The sequence below is a fragment of the Salvelinus alpinus genome, chromosome 7 (genome assembly GCF_045679555.1).
Source record: "Salvelinus alpinus chromosome 7, SLU_Salpinus.1, whole genome shotgun sequence".
NCBI classification, from domain to species: Eukaryota; Metazoa; Chordata; class Actinopteri; order Salmoniformes; family Salmonidae; genus Salvelinus; species Salvelinus alpinus.
Genome location: NC_092092.1, coordinates 74,039,537 through 74,060,891, shown reverse-complemented (window position 1 = coordinate 74,060,891; position 21,355 = coordinate 74,039,537). Strand labels below are relative to the sequence as shown.

General features: G+C 43.1%; 1 protein-coding gene across 1 annotated transcript in view; it reads left to right on the top strand.

Moving 5' to 3' along the window:
- LOC139581642 (NEDD4-binding protein 3-A-like) overlaps window positions 1–21,355 on the top strand; it is a 99,661-nt gene that overhangs the window by 39,151 nt on the left and 39,155 nt on the right. Inside the window, exons 2-3 of the mRNA XM_071411624.1 lie at window positions 7,176–7,468; window positions 11,047–11,224. Of these exons, the coding sequence (XP_071267725.1) occupies window positions 7,209–7,468; window positions 11,047–11,224 (438 nt within the window). The 5' untranslated portion in view covers window positions 7,176–7,208. The remainder of the gene's footprint in view (window positions 1–7,175; window positions 7,469–11,046; window positions 11,225–21,355) is intronic.

Genomic DNA, 21,355 nt, shown 5'->3' with positions numbered 1-21,355 from the left:
TTCCGAGTCTCTCTCTCTTTGATCTCCCTCTGGCTGAGAGCCTTCAGCATACAGCTATAGTGGCTTACTCTTCTCTCTCTTTCTCTCTGTCTCACTCTCCCTCCCTTTCTCTGTCTCTCTCTTTCTCTTTTTTTCTTTCTTTCTCTTTGTCTTGCTGTCTCTCTCTGTCTCTCTCTCTCTCTCTCTCTCTCTGTCTCTGTCTCTGTCTCTTTCTCTCACCATTTACATAATTATTGAGGCCACCAATTGAGGCCACCAGTACATCACTTGATAAATGTTGCTTACACTGGGGGGAAACATGTGAAATGTTGAAGTAGTTGCTCCCTACCTAGCCAGACACAGAGTACTGTGTGTGTGCATGTGCACATACACACTAGAGCTGGACGATAGGAACAAAAGTCCACATTGTGATAAATTGCTTGAATTGATGATGAATAGAACAAAAGGTTTGTAACATTAATGTGCACCACAGTTTGTAACATTAATGTGCACCACAGTTTAGAACATTAATGTGCACCACAGTTTGTAACATTAATGTGCACCACAGTTTAGAACATTACTGTGCACCACAGTTTAGAACATTAATGTGCACCACAGTTTAGAACATTAATGTGCACCACAGTTTAACATTACTGTACACCACAGTTTAGAACATTAATGTGCACCACAGTTTAACATTACTGTACACCACAGTTTAGAACATTAATGTGCACCACAGTTTAGCACATGAATGTGCACCACAGTTTAGAACATTAATGTGCACCACAGTTTAACATTACTGTACACCACAGTTTAGAACATTAATGTGCACCACAGTTTAACATTACTGTACACCACAGTTTAGAACAGTAATGTACACCACAGTTTAGAACATTAATGTGCACCACAGTTTGTAACATTGATGTGCACCACAGTTTAGCACATTAATGTGTACCACAGTTTGTAACATTGATGTGCACCACAGTTTAGCACATTATTGTGCACCACAGTTTGTAACATTGATGTGCACCACAGTTTAGCACATTAATGTGCACCACAGTTTAGAACATTAATGTGCACCACAGTTTAGAACATTAATGTGCACCACAGTTTAGAACATTAATGTGCACCACAGTTTAACATTAATGTGCACCACAGTTTAGAACATTAATGTGCACCACAGTTTAGAACATTAATGTGCACCACAGTTTAGAACATTAATGTGCACCACAGTTTAACATTAATGTGCACCACAGTTTAGAACATTATTGTGCACCACAGTTTGTAACATTGATGTGCACCACAGTTTGTAACATTAATGTGCACCACAGTTTAACATTAATGTGCACCACAGTTTAGAACATTAATGTGCACCACAGTTTAGAACATTAATGTGCACCACAGTTTAGAACATTAATGTGCACCACAGTTTAGAACATTAATGTGCACCACAGTTTAGAACATTAATGTGCACCACAGTTTAGAACATTAATGTGTACCACAGTTTAGAACATTAATGTGCACCACAGTTTAGAACATTAATGTGCACCACAGTTTAGAACATTAATGTGCACCACAGTTTATAACATGAATGTGCACTACAGTTTAGAACATTAATGTGTACCACAGTTTAGAACATTAATGTGCACCACAGTTTAGAACATTAATGTGCACCACAGTTTAGAACATTAATGTGCACCACAGTTTAACATTAATGTGCACTACAGTTTAGAACATTAATGTGCACCACAGTTTAGAACATTAATGTGCACCACAGTTTAGAACATTAATGTGCACCACAGTTTAACATTAATGTGCACTACAGTTTAGAACATTAATGTGTACCACAGTTTAGAACATTAATTTGCACCACAGTTTAGAACATTAATGTGCACCACAGTTTAGAACATTAATGTGCACCACAGTTTATAACATGAATGTGCACTACAGTTTAGAACATTAATGTGTACCACAGTTTAGAACATTAATGTGCACCACAGTTTAGAACATTAATGTGCACCACAGTTTATAACATTAATGTGCACCACAGTTTAGAACATGAATGTGCACCACAGTTTATAACATGAATGTGCACTACAGTTTAGAACATTAATGTGTACCACAGTTTAGAACATTAATGTGCATCACAGTTTATAACATTAATGTGCACCACAGTTTAGAACATTAATGTGCACCACAGTTTAGAACATGAATGTGCACTACAGTTTAGAACATGAATGTGTACCACAGTTTAGAACATTAATGTGCACCACAGTTTAGAACATTAATGTGCACCACAGTTTATAACATTAATGTGCACCACAGTTTAGAACATTAATGTGCACCACAGTTTAGAACATTAATGTGCACCACAGTTTAGAACATTAATGTGCACCACAGTTTAGAACATTAATGTGTACCACAGTTTAGAACATTAATGTGCACCACAGTTTAGAACATTATTGTGCACCACAGTTTAACATTAATGTGCACCACAGTTTATAACATTAATGTGCACTACAGTTTAGAACATTAATGTGTACCACAGTTTAGAACATTAATGTGCACCACAGTTTAGAACATTATTGTGCACCACAGTTTAACATTAATGTGCACCACAGTTTAGAACATTAATGTGCACCACAGTTTAGAACATTAATGTGCACCACAGTTTAACATTAATGTGCACCACAGTTTAACATTAATGTGCACCACAGTTTATAACATTAATGTGCACCACAGTTTAGAACATTAATGTGCACCACAGTTTAGAACATTAATGTGCACCACAGTTTAGAACATTAATGTGCACCACAGTTTAGAACATTAATGTGCACCACAGTTTAGAACATTAATGTGCACCACAGTTTAGAACATTAATGTTCACCACAGTTTATAACATTAATGTGCACCACAGTTTAGAACATTAATGTGCACCACAGTTTAACATTAATGTGTACCACAGTTTAGAACATTAATGTGCACCACAGTTTAGAACATTAATGTGCACCACAGTTTAGAACATTAATGTGCACCACAGTTTAGAACATTAATGTGCACCACAGTTTAGAACATTAATGTGCACCACAGTTTAACATTAATGTGCACCACAGTTTATAACATTAATGTGCTCCACAGTTTTTCCTTTAAACTGCTACTACTAGTTTGATGGTTGTAGCCATCAATTGTTCCATTAACTATCACCATATTAGCAAACTCACTTCATTTCAAACTTCTCATTTCTCTAGTATAGGCTACTTATCGTAATGATATCAGATAAATGCCTCAGCGATAAGTGGTCGGGGTCGATCATTTTCTGTTTATCGTCCCAGCTTTAATTTACACTTTGTGGTGTGTGTGTGCGCGCGTTCATACATAAATTATGCTGTGTGTGTGTGTTGCTGGCTCTATTTTGGGACAGACTGAGAAGTGACCTGGCCTGGATTTGTGATTACAGCAGTGTTTCTGCATCTCTACTGTAACTAGTCTACCAGTAATGGAGGATCAGACTAGGCATAGTTACCGCTGGATGTTGAAACCAGCCAGTGATAACATGAGGGCTGTGGGGGGGTTATATTAAAGAGATGGTCATTATTACTGGCTCAGAACAATGTGTGTGTGTGTTTATACTCCCCTGATGTTTATGGTCTGAAGACTGGTTTAAAGGGTGTGTGTGTGTGTGTGTGTGTGTGTGTGTGTGTGTGTGTGTGTGTGTGTGTGTGTGTGTGTGTGTGTGTGTGTGTGTGTGTGTGTGTGTGTGTGTGTGTGTGTGTGTGTGTGTGTGTGTGTGTGTGTGTGTGTGTGTGTGGTTTAAGGCCATAGTGTGTGTTTATCCTCGTGGAAAGAGAGAGGGGTCAACAGGGTGGAATCAATAGAGATCCTTAATGAGCAGAGAGAGAGAGGGGAGAGAGGAGAGGGAGGAATGGAGAGGAGAGGGGAGAGAGGAGAGGGAGGAATGGAGAGAGTGAGAGGAATGGAGAGAGAGGAGAGGGGAGGAATGGAGAGAGTGAGAGGAATGGAGAGAGAGGAGAGGGGAGGAATGGAGAGGGAGGAATGGAGAGAGAGGGAGGAATGGAGGGGGGAGGGAGGAATGGAGGGGGGAGAGGGAGGGAGGGAGGGAGGAATGGAGGGGAGGGAGGAATAAAGAGAGAGGATGGAGGAAGTCTCCTCCCTCTGACTCTGTAATTGTTTTAATTAGTTCAAAACATCCCAGGAAAACAACTAGACTATGTATGGCCAATCATTCCTCACATTCTGCCCATTAAAGATGAAAAACAAGGTCAACTTTGCATTAGTATTGTTGAACAGAAGCCGGAAGCAGCACGTAGGTTAGCATGACATACCGTATATACATTAATATAACCACTGAATAACCAGTGTGCTGTAGTAGGTTAGCATGACATACCGTATATACATTAATATAACCACTGAATAACCCGTGTGCTGTAGTAGGTTACACTGTACCGTATATACATTAATATAACCACTGAATAACCAGTGTGCTGTAGTAGGTTACACTGTACCGTATATACATTAATATAACCACTGAATAACCAGTGTGCTGTAGTAGGTTAGCATGACATACCGTATATACATTAATATAACCACTGAATAACCAGTGTGCTGTAGTAGGTTACACTGTACCGTATATACATTAATATAACCACTGAATAACCAGTGTGCTGTAGTAGGTTACACTGTACCGTATATACATTAATATAACCACTGAATAACCAGTGTGCTATAGTAGGTTACACTGTACCGTAATATAACCACTGAATAACCAGTGTGCTATAGTAGGTTACACTGTACTGTATATACATTAATATAACCACTGAATAACCAGTGTGCTGTAGTAGGTTACACTGTACCGTATATACATTAATATAACCACTGAATAACCAGTGTGCTGTAGTAGGTTAGCATGACATACTGTATATACATTAATATAACCACTGAATAACCAGTGTGCTATAGTAGGTTACACTGTACCGTAATATAACCACTGAATAACCAGTGTGCTGTAGTAGGTTACACTGTACGGGCTATAGATTAGAAGGCGTGGTCAATAGGATGTGCTGACTGAATTGATCATGTTATTTGAAAGAAAGCGGAAGGGAAATAATAAATCAAGTGGATACAGTAAGGGAAAGGAATGCCTTCAACTGAAATGTGTCCTCCGCATTTAAACCAACCTCTCTGAATCAGAGAGGTGCGGAGGGCTGCCTTCATCCACATCCATGTTGTTGGCGCCCGGGAACAGTGGGTTAACTGCCTTGCTCAGGGGCAGAACAACAGATTTTTATTTTGTCAGCTCGGGGATTCGATCCAGCAACCTTTCGGTTACTGGCCCAACGCTCCTACCTGCCACTATAGGAACTACAGCAGGGCTGCCCTGGTTATAAAGGAACATCCTTGTTCGTCTCTGCTGCCTGATTCAAAGCACTCTGCCTCTTTATCAGACAAATAGGATTTACTGTATTCAGTAGCATCACAGAAGGCAAACACACACACACACACACACACACACACACACACACACACACACACACACACACACACACATACAGTTACATAACAAGCTTCTGATGGTGCATATGTTCTCTGCTCCTCTGCCCCAAGAGGCTCACTCACTCACACACACACACACACACCCAAACACACTCTACATCTGTAATCTTCTCTTTTAGCTTACATCTCATTTTCCCCATTTCAAAAAGCATGAGGTGTCTCTGACAGGAAGAACATGCGTTATGTGGGATTTGAAGGCTTAACAACTGTAGGAAAGTGTTGTGGTTATGTTTAGCGTTGTTCTGTGATGAGCTGGTAGTAGGGCGTGGTTGAACCGTATGGTTGATGTGCACTATGCCATGGTTTAACCTACACTTATTACTACCAGATCACAGTTTAGCTGGCCTAGTAAAAACGTGTTGATTTTTCCATTTAGCTGGCTTAGTAAAAACGTATTGATTTTTCCATTTAGCTGGCTTAGTAAAAACGTGTTGATTTTTCCATTTAGCTGGCTTAGTAAAAACGTGTTGATTTTTCCATTTAGCTGGCTTAGTAAAAACGTGTTGATTTTTCCATTTAGCTGGCTTAGTAAAAACGTGTTGATTTTTCCATTTAGCTGGCTTAGTAAAAACGTGTTGATTTTTCCATTTAGCTGGCTTAGTAAAAACGTGTTGATTTTTCCATTTAGCTGGCTTAGTAAAAACGTGTTGATTTTTCCATTTAGCTGGCTTAGTAAAAACGTGTTGATTTTTCCATTTAGCTGGCTTAGTAAAAACGTGTTGATTTTTACATTTAGCTGGCTTAGTAAAAACGTGTTGATTTTTCCAGTTGTGTCGTGAAAAATTCGAAAGGTTTTAGGTCGGTCACTGAATGCAAAAAACTGCCTCGGGACACACACACACACACACACACACACACACACAGCTGATGACAGAGAAGTGGCACATGTCAAGTCATGCCCTGAGAGAGGAGATATAAAGCCAGACAGGGAAAAAGACAGGAGGAGTTTGACTAGAATTCACATCAACAACAGACTAGTAACTAGGGTAAAGGCTATGGGGAAATACTGAGGAAGACAGAGGGAATGGGACCACCTAATAAAGAATCATGATACTAGTTATTATGGTTTATTAACCACTAGAGAGCAGGAGTTAAGTGATCAGAGGAAGACAGACAGAGAGCTGAATACTGTAAACAATCAAATAAAGTGTGGACTTGGTCTTGGATACGATGGTTCGTGTTGCCATAGAGATAAGATATTACAGTTAGAAGGTGAATAGGAGGTTATCATGGTGATGATGGTTGGTGTTGCCATAGAGATACGATATTACAGTTAGAAGGTGAATAGGAGGTTATCATGGTGATGATGGTTCGTGTTGCCATAGAGATAAGATATTACAGTTAGAAGGTGAATAGGAGGTTATCATGGTGATGATGGTTCGTGTTGCCATAGAGATAAGATATTACAGTTAGAAGGTGAATAGGAGGTTATCATGGTGATGATGGTTCATGATGCCATAGAGATAAGATATTACAGTTAGAAGGTGAATAGGAAGTTATCATGGTGATGATGGTTCATGATGCCAAAGATATTTTACAGGGTTCTGAATCAGTTTGTTTATGTCCATTCTCTGATTCTCAACCTCTTTCTTCCCCTCTTCTTTGCTCTCTTCCTCTACCTCAAGAGTTCCCCACGTGGCCACCCTGTCCTGTAACCAATGGCAACATCGGTCCAGACCCTTCCTCTGAGCCGTGACCCCAGCAAGACATTCCGTGACCCCTACTCGACCCCTACCCGGCCCACAGCCCTACTGGCCCGGTGCAGTATGGGTAGTGTAGGCAGCCTAGTTGAGCACCCGGACGCGTCCCCAGCTAAAGGCAGCCGGGCCGTGCCCCAGGTGGGACCCAGACAGACCAACAGGTTATTAAAGAAAGGCTTCAACCAGAGAGAGCTGCTCAACTACCTCAACATCACCAGGTTAGTGAGCTCTCTGATAGGCACAAAATGGCTGCCATGTTTCATCACCCAGATGGGTGCCACATTAGAGAGTATGTATTCTCTATGTATTCCATACAGTGCAGACAAAGCGGTAAAGAGTTGTCTGTTTCAAATAGAAGGCATTAATGATGCTCTTGGGTAGTAACATCACCTGTTATTCCATAGCAGTGTTGTTAGTGCTGCTGCCAGGTGGGTGCCACACATAGTGAGCTGGTAGGAGGTGTGACTCCTACCATTCGGAAAGTATTCAGACCCCTTGACTTTTTCCACATTTTGTTACATTACAACCTTATTCTAAAATTGATTAAATCGTTTTTTACCCTCATCAATCTACACACAATACCCCAAAATATCAAAGCAAAAACTGTTTTGTAAAAATGTTTGCAAAAGTACAGTACCAATTAAAGTTTGGACACCTACTAATTCAAGTTTTTTTTTATACTATTTTCTACATTGTAGAATAATAGTGAAGACATCAAAACTATGAAATAACACATATGGAATCATGTAGTAACCAAAAAAGTATTAAACAAATCAAAATATATTTTATATTTTTAATTCTTCAAAGTAGCCACCATTTGCCTTGATGACAGCTTTGCACACTCTTGGCATTCTCTCAACCAGCTTCACCTGGAATGCTTTTCTAACAGTCTTGAAGGAGTTCCCACACATGCTGAGCACTTGTTGGCTGCTTTTCCTTCACTCTCCGGTCCAACTTATCCCAAACCATCTCGATTGGGTTGAGGTCGGGTGATTGTGGAGGCCAGGTCATCTGATGCAGCACTCCATCACTCTCCTTCTTGGTCAAATAACTCTTACACAGCCTGGAGGTGTGTTTTCGGTCATTGTCCTGTTGAAAAACAAATGGATAGTCCCACTAAGCGCAAACCAGATGGGATCCCGTATCGCTGCAGAATGCTGTGGTGGCCATGCTGGTTAAGTGTGCCTTGAATTCTAAATAAATCACTGACAGTGTCACTAGCAAAGCACCCCCACACCATCACTCTTCCTCCTCCATGCTTCACGGTGGGAACCACACATACAGAGCTCATCCGTTCACCTGCGTCTCACAAAGACACGGCTGTTGGAACCAAAAATCTCAAATTTGGACTCATCAGACCAGGGGACAGATTTCCACCGGTCTAATGTCCATTGGTCATGTTTCTTGGCGCAAGTAAGTCTCTTCTTGTTATTGGTGTCCTTTAGTAGTATTTTTTTGCCCCAATTTGACCATGAAGGCCTGATTCACACAGTCTCCTCTGAACAGTTGATTTTGAGATGTGTCTGTTACTTGAACTCTGTGAAGTGTTTATTTGGGCTGTAATTTCTGAGGCTGGTAACTCTAATGAATTTATCCTCTGCAGCAGATGTCCCTCTGGGTCTTCCTTTCCTGTGGCCGTCCTCATGAGAGCCAGTTTCATTGTAGCGCATAATGGTTTTTGCTACTGCACTTGAAGAAACTTTCAAAGTTCTTGAAATTTTTCGGACTGACTGACCTTCATGTCTTAAAGTAACGATGGACTGTCGTTTCTCTTTGCTTATTTGAGCTGTTCTTGCCACAATATGGACTTGGTCTTTTACCAAATAGGGCTAGCTTCTGTATGCCTTGTCACAATACAACCGATTGGCTCAAACGCATTAAGAAGGAAATAAATTCCACAAATGTACTTTTAACAAGGCACACCTGTTAATTGAAATGCATTCCAGGTGACTACCTGATGATGCTAGTTGAGAGAATTCCAAGAATGTGCAAAGCTGTCATCAAGGCAAAGGGTGGCTACTTTGAAGAATCTCAAATATAAAATATATTTGTTTAAAAAAATGTTGGTTACTTCATGATTCCATATGTGTTATTTCATAGTTTTGATGTCTTCACTATTATTCTACAATGTAGAAAATAGTAAAAATTAAGAAAAACCCTTGACTGAGTACAGTTGGTGTATCCACATCTTTTTATTAGTACTGTATGAAAAATGAAATAAAATATGACATTTACTTAAGTATTCAGGCCCTTTACTCAGTACTTTGTTGAAGCACCTTTGACAGCGATTACCGCCTCAAGTCTTCTTAGGTATGACACTAAAAGATTGGCGCACCTGCATTTGGGGAGTTTCTCCCATTCTTCTCTGCAGATCCCCTTAAGCTCTGTCAAGTTGGATGGGGACCGTTGCTCCACAGCTATTTTTAGGCTCAAGTCCGGCCACTGGCTTGGCCACTCAAAGACATTCAGAGATTTGTCCCAAAGCCACTCCTGCGTTGTCCTGGCTGAGTGCTTAGGGTCGTTGTCCTGTTGGAAGGTGAACCTTCACCCCAGTCTGAGGTCTTGAGCGCTCTGGAGCGGGCTTTCATCAAGGATCTCTGTACTTTGCTCCGTTCATCTATCCCTTGATCCTGACTAGTCTCCAAGTCCCTGCCGCAGAAAAACATCCCCACAGCATGATGCTTCCACCACCATGCTTCACCATAGGGATGGTGACAGGTTTCCTCAGGACGTGACGCTTGGCAATCAGGCCAAATAGTTCAATCTTGGTTTCATCGGACCAGAGAATCTTGTTTCTCATGGTCTGAGAGTCTTTAGGTGCCTTTTGGAAAATTCCAACGGGCTGTCATGTGCCTTTTACTGAGGAGTGGCTTACATCTGGCCACTCTACCATAAAAGCCTGATAGGTAAGGTGCTGTAGAGATGGTTGTCCTTCTGGAAGATTCTCCCATTTCCACAGAGGAAGTCTGGAGCTCTGTCAGAGTGACCATCAGGTTTTTGGTCACTTCCTGACCAAGGCCCTTTCCCCCCGATTGCTGAATTTGACCGGGCGGCCAACTCTAGGAAGAGTCTTGGTGGTTCCAAACTTCTTCCATTTAAGAATGATGGAGGCCACTGTGTTCTTGGGGACCTTCAATGCTGCAGAAACGTTTTGGTACCCTTCCCCAGATCTGTGCCTCGACACAATCCTGTCTCGGAGCTCTACGGACAATTACTTCAATCTCATGGCTTTGTTTTTGCCCTGACATGCACTGTCAACTGTGGGACCATATATAGACAAGTGTGTGCTTTTCCAAATCATGTCTAGTCAATTGAATTTACCACAGGTGGACTCCAATCAAGTTGTAGAAACATCTCAAGGATGATCAATGGAAACAGGATGCACCTGAGCTCAATTTTGAGTCTCATAGCAAAGGGTCTGAATACTTAAGTAAATAACCTGTTTTCGCTTTGTCATTATGGGGTATTGTGTGTAGATTGATGAGGAACATTTTATTTAATCAATTTTAGAAGAAGGCTGTAATTTAACAAAATGTGAAAAAAGTCAAGTGGTCTGAATACTTTCCGAGTGCGGGCTATTTGCGAAGTAAGCTGTTACAATGTAAAGTTGTAAATCTAGATGAAATATAAATACGTTTAAAGTTTTAATGTCACATGCACAAGTACAGTGAAATGCTTTCTTGCAAACTCGAATAGAAATATATATAATTTTCATAACAAGCTGTTATTGTTCAGGGGAACAGATTATCAATTGACTTGAAGCCTGAATGAAAACCTTTATAATGATCCCCACCAGGAAAGAGGCCAAAGCGGGTAGCGGCCCAGGCAGCAGTAGGAAGGACATCTTCTCCAGCATGCAGTCCATGAACAGAGAGCATGGACATGAGGAGGAACACATCAAGCTCTACTACAAAGACGGAACTGAGGTGGACGTATCAAAGAACTCACTGCCCATTGGAGGGAAATATGAGAAGGTGAGAAGAACACCTGGTTGTGGGACAACATATAGGGGTGATATCCCAGGGACAACATATAGGGATGATATCCCTGGGACAACATATAGGGCTGATATCCCTGAGACAACATATAGGGATGATATCCCTGGGACAACATATATGGATGATATCCCAGGGACAACATATAGGGCTGATATCCCTGAGACAACATATAGGGATGATATCCCTGGGACAACATATAGGGATGATATCCCTGGGACAACATATAGGGATGATATCCCTGGGACAACATATATGGATGATATCCCAGGGACAACATATAGGAGTGATATCCCTGGGACAACATATAGGGCTGATATCCCTGGGACAACATATAGGAGTGATATCCCTGGGACAACATATAGGAGTGATATCCCTGGGACAACATATAGGGATGATATCCCTGGGACAACATATAGGAGTGATATCCCTGGGACAACATATAGGAGTGATATCCCTGGGACAACATATAGGAGTGATATCCCTGGGACAACATATAGGAGTGATATCCCTGGGACAACATATAGGAGTGATATCCCTGGGACAACATATAGGAGTGATATCCCTGGGACAACATATAGGAGTGATATCCCTGGGACAACATATAGGAGTGATATCCCTGGGACAACATATAGGAGTGATATCCCTGGGACAACATATAGGAGTGATATCCCTGGGACAACATATAGGGATGATATCCCTGGGACAACATATAGGAGTGATATCCCTGGGACAACATATAGGAGTGATATCCCTGGGACAACATATAGGAGTGATATCCCTGGGACAACATATAGGAGTGATATCCCTGGGACAACATATAGGAGTGATATCCCTGGGACAACATATAGGAGTGATATCCCTGGGACAACATATAGGAGTGATATCCCTGGGACAACATATAGGAGTGATATCCCTGGGACAACATATAGGAGTGATATCCCTGGGACAACATATAGGAGTGATATCCCTGGGACAACATATAGAGATGAACATGTAAAACTGCAGTTATTATCTATTCTATCAAAACAGATTATTATTTTAGCAACAATAACACACTTTGACGTTGGACTCTTCTTAAAAACTCCTTCAAAGGAGGTCCAGACCAAGAACGTCCTTTAATACTCTAAAGCCAACGTGTCTCTCTGACAGAGAACGTCCTTTAATACTCTAAAGCCAACATGTCTCTCTGACAGAGAACCTCCTTTAATACTCTAAGGCCAACATGTATCTGACAGATCACCCTGGCTTCCTACTCCCTACAGTTAGCTATAGTTTGAAGAATTGGCCTGTATCGCTGAGTCACTGGCAGCACTAGATGAATGACGTCCCAGTGGTGACGCTGTGTGTGTGTGTGTGTGTGTGTGTGTGTGTGTGTGTGTGTGTGTGTGTGTGTGTGTGTGTGTGTGTGTGTGTGTGTGTGTGTGTGTGTGTGTGTGTGTGTGTGTGTGTGTGTGTGTGTGTGTGTGTGTGTGTGTGTGTGTGTGTGTGTGTGTGTGTGTGTGTGTGTGTGTGTGTGTGTGTGTAGGAGACATAATGAAATGCTACCAGGTATTACCTGGCTAGGCTGGAGGAGGTGTTTTAAAATGTCCTGCGTTAGTCATTTATAAGACCGTGTATGAATAAGATGCTAACGCCTCTCCCTTCAGTCTGTATCTGACGTAAATCACACACAGTCCCTTCTGCACTCCTTGTAGAGACTGAGTAGTGCAGTAGGGTGAATTCATGTCATCCAGGCTGGATGTATAACATCAGAGAAACAACATGGAGAGAGCAGAGAACAACATGGAGAGAGCAGAGAACAACATGGAGAGAGCAGAGAACAACATGGAGAGAGCAGAGAACAACATGGAGAGAGCAGAGAAACAACATGGAGAGAGCAGAGAACAACATGGAGGGAGCAGAGAACAACATGGAGGGAGCAGAGAACAACATGGAGAGAGCAGAGAACAACATGGAGGGAGCAGAGAACAACATGGAGAGAGCAGAGAACAACATGGAGGGAGCAGAGAAAAACATGGAGGGAGCAGAGAACAACATGGAGGGAGCAGAGAACAACATGGAGGGAGCAGAGAAACAACATGGAGAGAGCAGAGAAACAACATGGAGGGAGCAGAGAACAACATGGAGAGAGCAGAGAACAACATGGAGAGAGCAGAGAACAACATGGAGGGAGCAGAGAACAACATGGAGAGAGCAGAGAAACAACATGGAGAGAGCAGAGAAACAACATGGAGAGAGCAGAGAAACAACATGGAGAGAGCAGAGAAACAACATGGAGAGAGCAGAGAAACAACATGGAGAGAGCAGAGAACAACATGGAGAGAGCAGAGAACAACATGGAGAGAGCAGAGAACAACATGGAGAGAGCAGAGAAACAACATGGAGAGAGCAGAGAACAACATGGAGAGAGCAGAGAAACAACATGGAGAGAGCAGAGAACAACATGGAGAGAGCAGAGAACAACATGGAGGGAGCAGAGAACAACATGGAGGGAGCAGAGAACAACATGGAGAGAGCAGAGAAACAACATGGAGAGAGCAGAGAACAACATGGAGAGAGCAGAGAACAACATGGAGAGAGCAGAGAACAACATGGAGGGAGCAGAGAACAACATGGAGGGAGCAGAGAACAACATGGAGAGAGCAGAGAACAACATGGAGGGAGCAGAGAACAACATGGAGAGAGCAGAGAAACAACATGGAGAGAGCAGAGAACAACATGGAGGGAGCAGAGAACAACATGGAGGGAGCAGAGAAACAACATGGAGAGAGCAGAGAACAACATGGAGGGAGCAGAGAACAACATGGAGGGAGCAGAGAACAACATGGAGAGAGCAGAGAACAACATGGAGGGAGCAGAGAACAACATGGAGGGAGCAGAGAACAACATGGAGAGAGCAGAGAACAACATGGAGAGAGCAGAGAAACAACATGGAGAGAGCAGAGAAACAACATGGAGAGAGCAGAGAAACAACATGGAGAGAGCAGAGAACAACATGGAGGGAGCAGAGAACAACATGGAGGGAGCAGAGAACAACATGGAGAGAGCAGAGAAACAACATGGAGAGAGCAGAGAACAACATGGAGGGAGCAGAGAACAACATGGAGGGAGCAGAGAACAACATGGAGGGAGCAGAGAACAACATGGAGAGAGCAGAGAACAACATGGAGAGAGCAGAGAACAACATGGAGAGAGCAGAGAAACAACATGGAGGGAGCAGAGAACAACATGGAGAGAGCAGAGAAACAACATGGAGAGAGCAGAGAAACAACATGGAGAGAGCAGAGAAACAACATGGAGAGAGCAGAGAACAACATGGAGAGAGCAGAGAACAACATGGAGGGAGCAGAGAACAACATGGAGGGAGCAGAGAACAACATGGAGAGAGCAGAGAAACAACATGGAGAGAGCAGAGAACAACATGGAGGGAGCAGAGAACAACATGGAGGGAGCAGAGAACAACATGGAGGGAGCAGAGAACAACATGGAGAGAGCAGAGAACAACATGGAGAGAGCAGAGAACAACATGGAGGGAGCAGAGAACAACATGGAGAGAGCAGAGAACAACATGGAGGGAGCAGAGAACAACATGGAGGGAGCAGAGAACAACATGGAGAGAGCAGAGAACAACATGGAGGGAGCAGAGAACAACATGGAGGGAGCAGAGAACAACATGGAGGGAGCAGAGAAACAACATGGAGGGAGCAGAGAACAACATGGAGAGAGCAGAGAACAACATGGAGAGAGCAGAGAACAACATGGAGGGAGCAGAGAACAACATGGAGAGAGCAGAGAAACAACATGGAGAGAGCAGAGAACAACATGGAGGGAGCAGAGAACAACATGGAGAGAGCAGAGAACAACATGGAGGGAGCAGAGAGCTGAGAAAACGATTGATTTAATAGAAACCTTGTGGGTAATAGTGATTTCTAGACCCTGGCCTGAACACACCACCAGCCTGGCTGTAAGTGAGACAGCGCTGGTCTCAATTCAGTTCCGTTCAGTTCAATGGGCTTTATTGGCATGGGAAACATATGTTAACATTGCCAAAGCAAGTGAAGTAGATAATATACAAAAGTGAAATAAAAATGAACAGTAAACATTACACTCACAGAAGTTCCAAAAGAATAAAGACATTACAAATGTCATATTATGTCTATTTACAGTGTTGTAACAATGTGCAAATAGTTAAAGTACAAAAGGGAAAATAAATAAACGTAAATATGGGTTGTATTTACAATGGTGTTTGTTCTTCACTGGTTGCCCTTTTCTTGTGGCAACAGGTCACAAATCTTGCTGCTGTGATGGCACACTGTGGTATTTCACTCAGTAGATATGGGAGTTTATCAAAATCGGGTTTGTTTTCGAATTCTTTGTGGATCTGTGTAATCTGAGGGAAATATGTTTCTCTAATATGGTCATACATTGGGCAGGAGGTTAGGAAGTGCAGCTCAGTTTCCACCTCATTTTGTGGGCTGTTAATGACAATGCAGAGGATTTTCCCAAGGTTGCTGTTGGCGCATATCCCACGGTAGTTAATGGGGTCAAATTTGTCTTCACTTTTGTGGATTGGGGTGATCAGTCCTTGGTTCCAAATATTGGGGAAGATGCCAGAGCTAAGGACGATGTTAAAGAGTTTTAGTATAGCCAATTGGAATTTGTTGTCTGTATATTTGATCATTTCATTGAGGATACCATCGACACCACAGGCCTTTTTGGGTTGGAGATTGTATGTTGTCCTGTAGTTCATTCAAGGTAATTGAAGAATCCAGTGGGTTCTGGTAGTCTTTAATAGTTTATTCTAAGATTTGTATTGGATCATGTAAATGTTTTTGTTGTTTGTTATAGAGCCAAAAGGATTGGAGAAGTGGTTTACCCATACATCTCCGTTTTGGGTAAAGATAATTCTTTGTGTTGTTGTTTTACAATTTTCCCAGAATTGGTTAGAGTCTATGGATTCTTCAACTACATTGAGCTGATTTCTGACGTGCTGTTCCTTCTTTTTCCGTAGTGTATTTCTGTATTGTTTTAGTGATTCACCATAGAGAAGGCGTAGACTCAGGTTTTCTGGGTCTCTGTTTGTGGTTGGATCGGTTTCTCCATTTCTTTCTTAGGTTTTTGCATTCTTCATCAAACCATTTGTCATTCATTTTCTTCAGTTTTCTGTTCGGGAAGCTGAGAGGTCAAATATACTGTTTAGGTTTTCTGCTGCCAAGTTTACACCTTCACTATTACAGTGGAATATTTTGTCCAGGAAGTTGTCTAAAAGGGATTGAATTTGTTGTTGCCTAATTGTTTTTTGGTAGGTTTCCACAGTACATTCCTTCCATCTATAGCATTTCTTAATATTACTCAGTTCCTTTGGCTTTGATGCCTCATGATTGAGTATTGCTCTGTCACAAGTAGACTGTCATTTTGCTGTGATCTGATAGGGGTGTCAGTGGGTTGACTGTGAACGCTCTGAGAGACTCTGGGTTGAGGTCAGTGATCAAGTAGTCTACAGTTGTGGCCAAAAGTTTTGAGAATGACACAAATATAAATTTTCACACAAGTCTGCTGCCTCAGTTTGAATGATGGAAATTTGCATATACTCCAGAATGTTATGAAGAGTCATCAGATGAATTGCAATTAATTGCAAAGTCCCTCTTTGCCATGCAAATGAACTGAATCCCCCAAAAGACTTTCCACTGCATTTCAGCCCTGCCACAAAAGGACCAGCTGACATTCTGTAAGTGATTCTCTCGTTAACACAGGTGTGAGTGTTGACGAGGACAAGGCTGGAGATCCCTCTGTCATGCTGATTGAGTTCGAATAACAGACTTGAAGCTTCAAAAGGAGGGTGGTGCTTAGAATCATTGTTCTTCCTCTGTTAACCATGGTTACCTGCAAGGAAACACGTGCCGTCATCATTGCTTTGCACAAAAAGGGCTTCACAGGCAAGGATATTGCTGCCAGTAAGATTGCACCTAAATCAACCATTTATCGGATCATCAAGAACTTCAAGGAGAGCGGTTCAATTGTTGTGAAGAAGGCTTCAGGGCACCCAAGAAAGTCAAGCAAGCGCCAGGACCATCTTCTAAAGTTGATTCAGCTGCGGGATCGGGGCACCACCAGTACAGAGCTTGCTCAGGAATGGCAGCAGGCAGGTGTGAGTGCATCTGCACGCACAGTGAGACAAAGACTTTTGGAGGATGGCCTGGTGTCAAGAAGGTCAGTAAAGAAGCCACTTCTCTCCAGGAAAAACATCAGGGACAGACTGATATTCTGCAAAATGTACAGGGATTGGACTGCTAAGGACTGGGGTAAAGTCATTTTCTCTGATGAATCCCCTTTCCGATTGTTCGGGGCATCCAGAAAAAAGCTTGTCCGGAGAAGACAAGGTGAGCCATCTACCATCAATCCTGTGTCATGCCAACAGTAAAGCATCCTGAGACCATTCACGTGTGGGGTTGCTTCTCAGCCAAGGGAGTGGGCTCACTCACAATTGTGCCTAAGAACACAGCCATGAATAAAGAATGGTACCAACACATCCTCCGAGAGCAACTCCTCCCAACCATCCAGGAACAGTTTGGTGACGAACAATGCCTTTTCTAGCATGATGGAGCACCTTGCCATAAGGCAAAAGTGATAACTAAGTGGCTCGGGGAACAAAACATCGATATTTTGGGTCCATCGCCAGGGAACTCCCCAGACCTTAATCCCATTGAGAACTTGTGGTCAATCCTCAAGAGGCAGGTGGACAAACAAAAACCCACAAATTCTGACAAACTCCAAGCATTGATTATGCAAGAAGGGGCTGCCATCAGTCAGGATGTGGACAAACAAAAACCCACAAATTCTGACAAACTCCAAGCATTGATTATGCAAGAATGGGCTGCCATCAGTCAGGATGTGGCCCAGAAGTCAATTGACAGCATGCCAGGGCGGATTGCAGAGGTCTTGAAAAAGAAGGGTCAACACTGCAAATATTGACTCTTTGCATCAACATCATGTAATTGTCAATAAAAGCCTTTGACACGTATGAAATGCTTGTAATTATACTTCAGTATTCCATAGTAACATCTGACAAAAATATCTAAAGACACTGAAGCAGCAAACTTTGTGGAAATTAATATTTGTGTCATTCTCAAAACTTTTGGCCACGACTGTACAGTACTACTGCCAAGAGATGAGTTATAGGTGTACCTACCATAGGAGTCCCCTCGAAGCCTACCATTGACTATGTATGTAGACAGCGTGTGACAGAGCTGCAGGAGTTGTGACCTGTTTTAGTTGGTTATGTTGTCATAGTTGTACCTAGGGGGGCATATGGGGGAGGGAATGCTGTCACCTCAGGTAGGTGTTTGTCCCCATGTGTGCTGAGGGTGTCAGGTTCTTGTCCGGTTCTGGCATTTAGGTCACCACAGACTAGTACATGTCCCTGGGCCTGGAAATGATTGATTTCCCCCTCCAGGATGGAGAAGGTGTCTTCATTAAAGTATGGGGATTCTAGTGGGAGGATATAGGTAGCACACAGGAGGACATTTTTCTCTGTTGAGATCATTTCCTTTTGAATTTCAAGCCAAATGTAAAATGTTCCTGTTTTGATTAATATAATAGAGTGAGTAAAGTCTGCTCTATACCAAATTAACATACTTCCTGAGTCCCTTCCCTGTTTCACACCTGGTAGTTTGGTGGATGGGACTACCAGCTCTCTGTAACCTAGAGGGCAACCAGTGGGTCCGTCTCCTCTATACCATGTTTCTTGTAGGATGACAATGTCTGTATTTCCAATTTACTTGATGAAGTCCAGGTTACTGCTCTTTGGGCCAAAGGCAGATGACCTCAGGCCTGGGATATTCCAGAATGAGAAAGTGAAGGCTTTGTGTTCCATAAATTAGTCGTGTGGTTTGGCCTTAGACCCGTAAGTGTGAGCAGAGCCTGCTGAGCATCTGGTACATTCCATTGACTTGGGCTAGTGTAAGAGTGGGGGTTGGGCCTGTTTGCCTGCTCACAGCCTGGGCGTATGTGTGACGTCCATCTTGATGCCCTCTTTGCAGGGGTGGGGGGCATTGTGTGGGCAGGAGGGGTATGGGTCTGATCTGACGTGTCTAAATGGGGTGGGGGCATGGTTGACTTGGGGGGGGGGGGTATTGATTGGTTGGGGTGGGGGTATTGATGTGGCTGGTGGTGTTGTGGTCTGGATGTAGGTCCTCTTGGCGTGGGTCCTCTATGTGTAGGTCCAGGGGGGGTCCCGCAGGTCTGAGAGAGTGTCTCGCTGGTCTGGGCGGGGTGTCTATTGATCTGTTGCGCCTGTGTGAAGTGTTGGGGCTGCATTTGAGAGCGATGTCCTTTAGGGTCCGGGCGAAGATGGGCACTGCTGCCTTGTAGAGGTGGACCTGGTCGTAAAGGCTATTCAAGTCCAGGGTGGAGTGGTGGGCTCTCTCTGTCTCTTTACCTCTAGCATGCCATCTCCACCTTTACTGCCCTCTCTCTCTCTCTCTCTCTGTCTCTCTGTCTCTCTCTCTGTCTCTCTCTCTCTCTCTCTCTCTCTGTCTCTCTGTCTCTCTCTCTGTCTCTCTCTCTGTTTCTCTCTCTGTCTCTCTGTCTCTGTCTCTCTCTGTCTCTGTCTCTGTCTCTGTCTCTCTCTCTCTCTCTCTCTCTCTCTCTCTCTCCTTCTATCTCTCTGCACCTTTTTCTAATTATTTGTCTCTCTTTCTCCCAAGTCTCTGCCATTCTTTCTCTCTCATTTCTCCTTCACTTCTACATCTCTCTATAACCCTCCCTGTCTATCTCTCTATACCTCTCTACCTGTCTGTCTCTCTATACCTCTCTACCCGTCTCTCTATAACCCTCCCTGTCTGTCTCTCTATACCTCTCTCCCTGTCTCTCTATAACCCTCCCTGTCTGTCTCTCTATACCTCTCTACCTGTCTGTCTCTCTATAACCCTCCCTGTCTGTCTCTCTATACCTCTCTCCCTGTCTGTCTCTCTATACCTCTCTCCCTGTCTCTCTATACCTCTCTACCTGTCTCTCTATACCTCTCTACCTGTCTCTCTATACCTCTCTACCTGTCTGTCTCTCTATAACCCTCCCTGTCTGTCTCTCTATACCTCTCTCCCTGTCTGTCTCTCTATACCTCTCTCCCTGTCTGTCTCTCTATACCTATCTCTCTGCACCTTTTTCTAATTATTTGTCTCTCTTTCTCCCAAGTCTCTGCCATTCTCTCTCTCTCATTTCTCCTTCACTTCTACATCTCTCTATAACCCTCCCTGTCTATCTCTCTATACCTCTCTACCTGTCTGTCTCTCTATACCTCTCTACCCGTCTCTCTATAACCCTCCCTGTCTGTCTCTCTATACCTCTCTCCCTGTCTCTCTATAACCCTCCCTGTCTGTCTCTCTATACCTCTCTACCTGTCTGTCTCTCTATAACCCTCCCTGTCTGTCTCTCTATACCTCTCTCCCTGTCTGTCTCTCTATACCTCTCTCCCTGTCTCTCTATACCTCTCTACCTGTCTCTCTATACCTCTCTACCTGTCTCTCTATACCTCTCTACCTGTCTGTCTCTCTATAACCCTCCCTGTCTGTCTCTCTATACCTCTCTCCCTGTCTGTCTCTCTATACCTCTCTCCCTGTCTGTCTCTCTATACCTCTCTCCCTGTCTGTCTCTCTATACCTCTCTCCCTGTCTGTCTCTCTATACATCTCTACCTGTCTCTCTATACCTCTCTACCTGTCTCTCTATACCTCTCTACCTGTCTCTCTATACCTCTCTACCTGTCTCTCTATACCTCTCTACCTGTCTCTCTATACCTCTCTACCTGTCTCTCTATACCTCTCTACCTGTCTGTCTCTCTATACCTCTCTACCTGTCTGTCTCTCTATACCTCTCTACCTGTCTGTCTCTCTATACCTCTCGACCTGTCTCTCTATACCTCTCTACCTGTCTGTCTCTCTATACCTCTCTCCCTGTCTCTCTATAACCCTCCCTGTCTGTCTCTCTATACCTCTCTACCTGTCTGTCTCTCTATAACCCTCCCTGTCTGTCTCTCTATACCTCTCTCCCTGTCTGTCTCTCTATACCTCTCTCCCTGTCTGTCTCTCTATACCTCTCTCCCTGTCTGTCT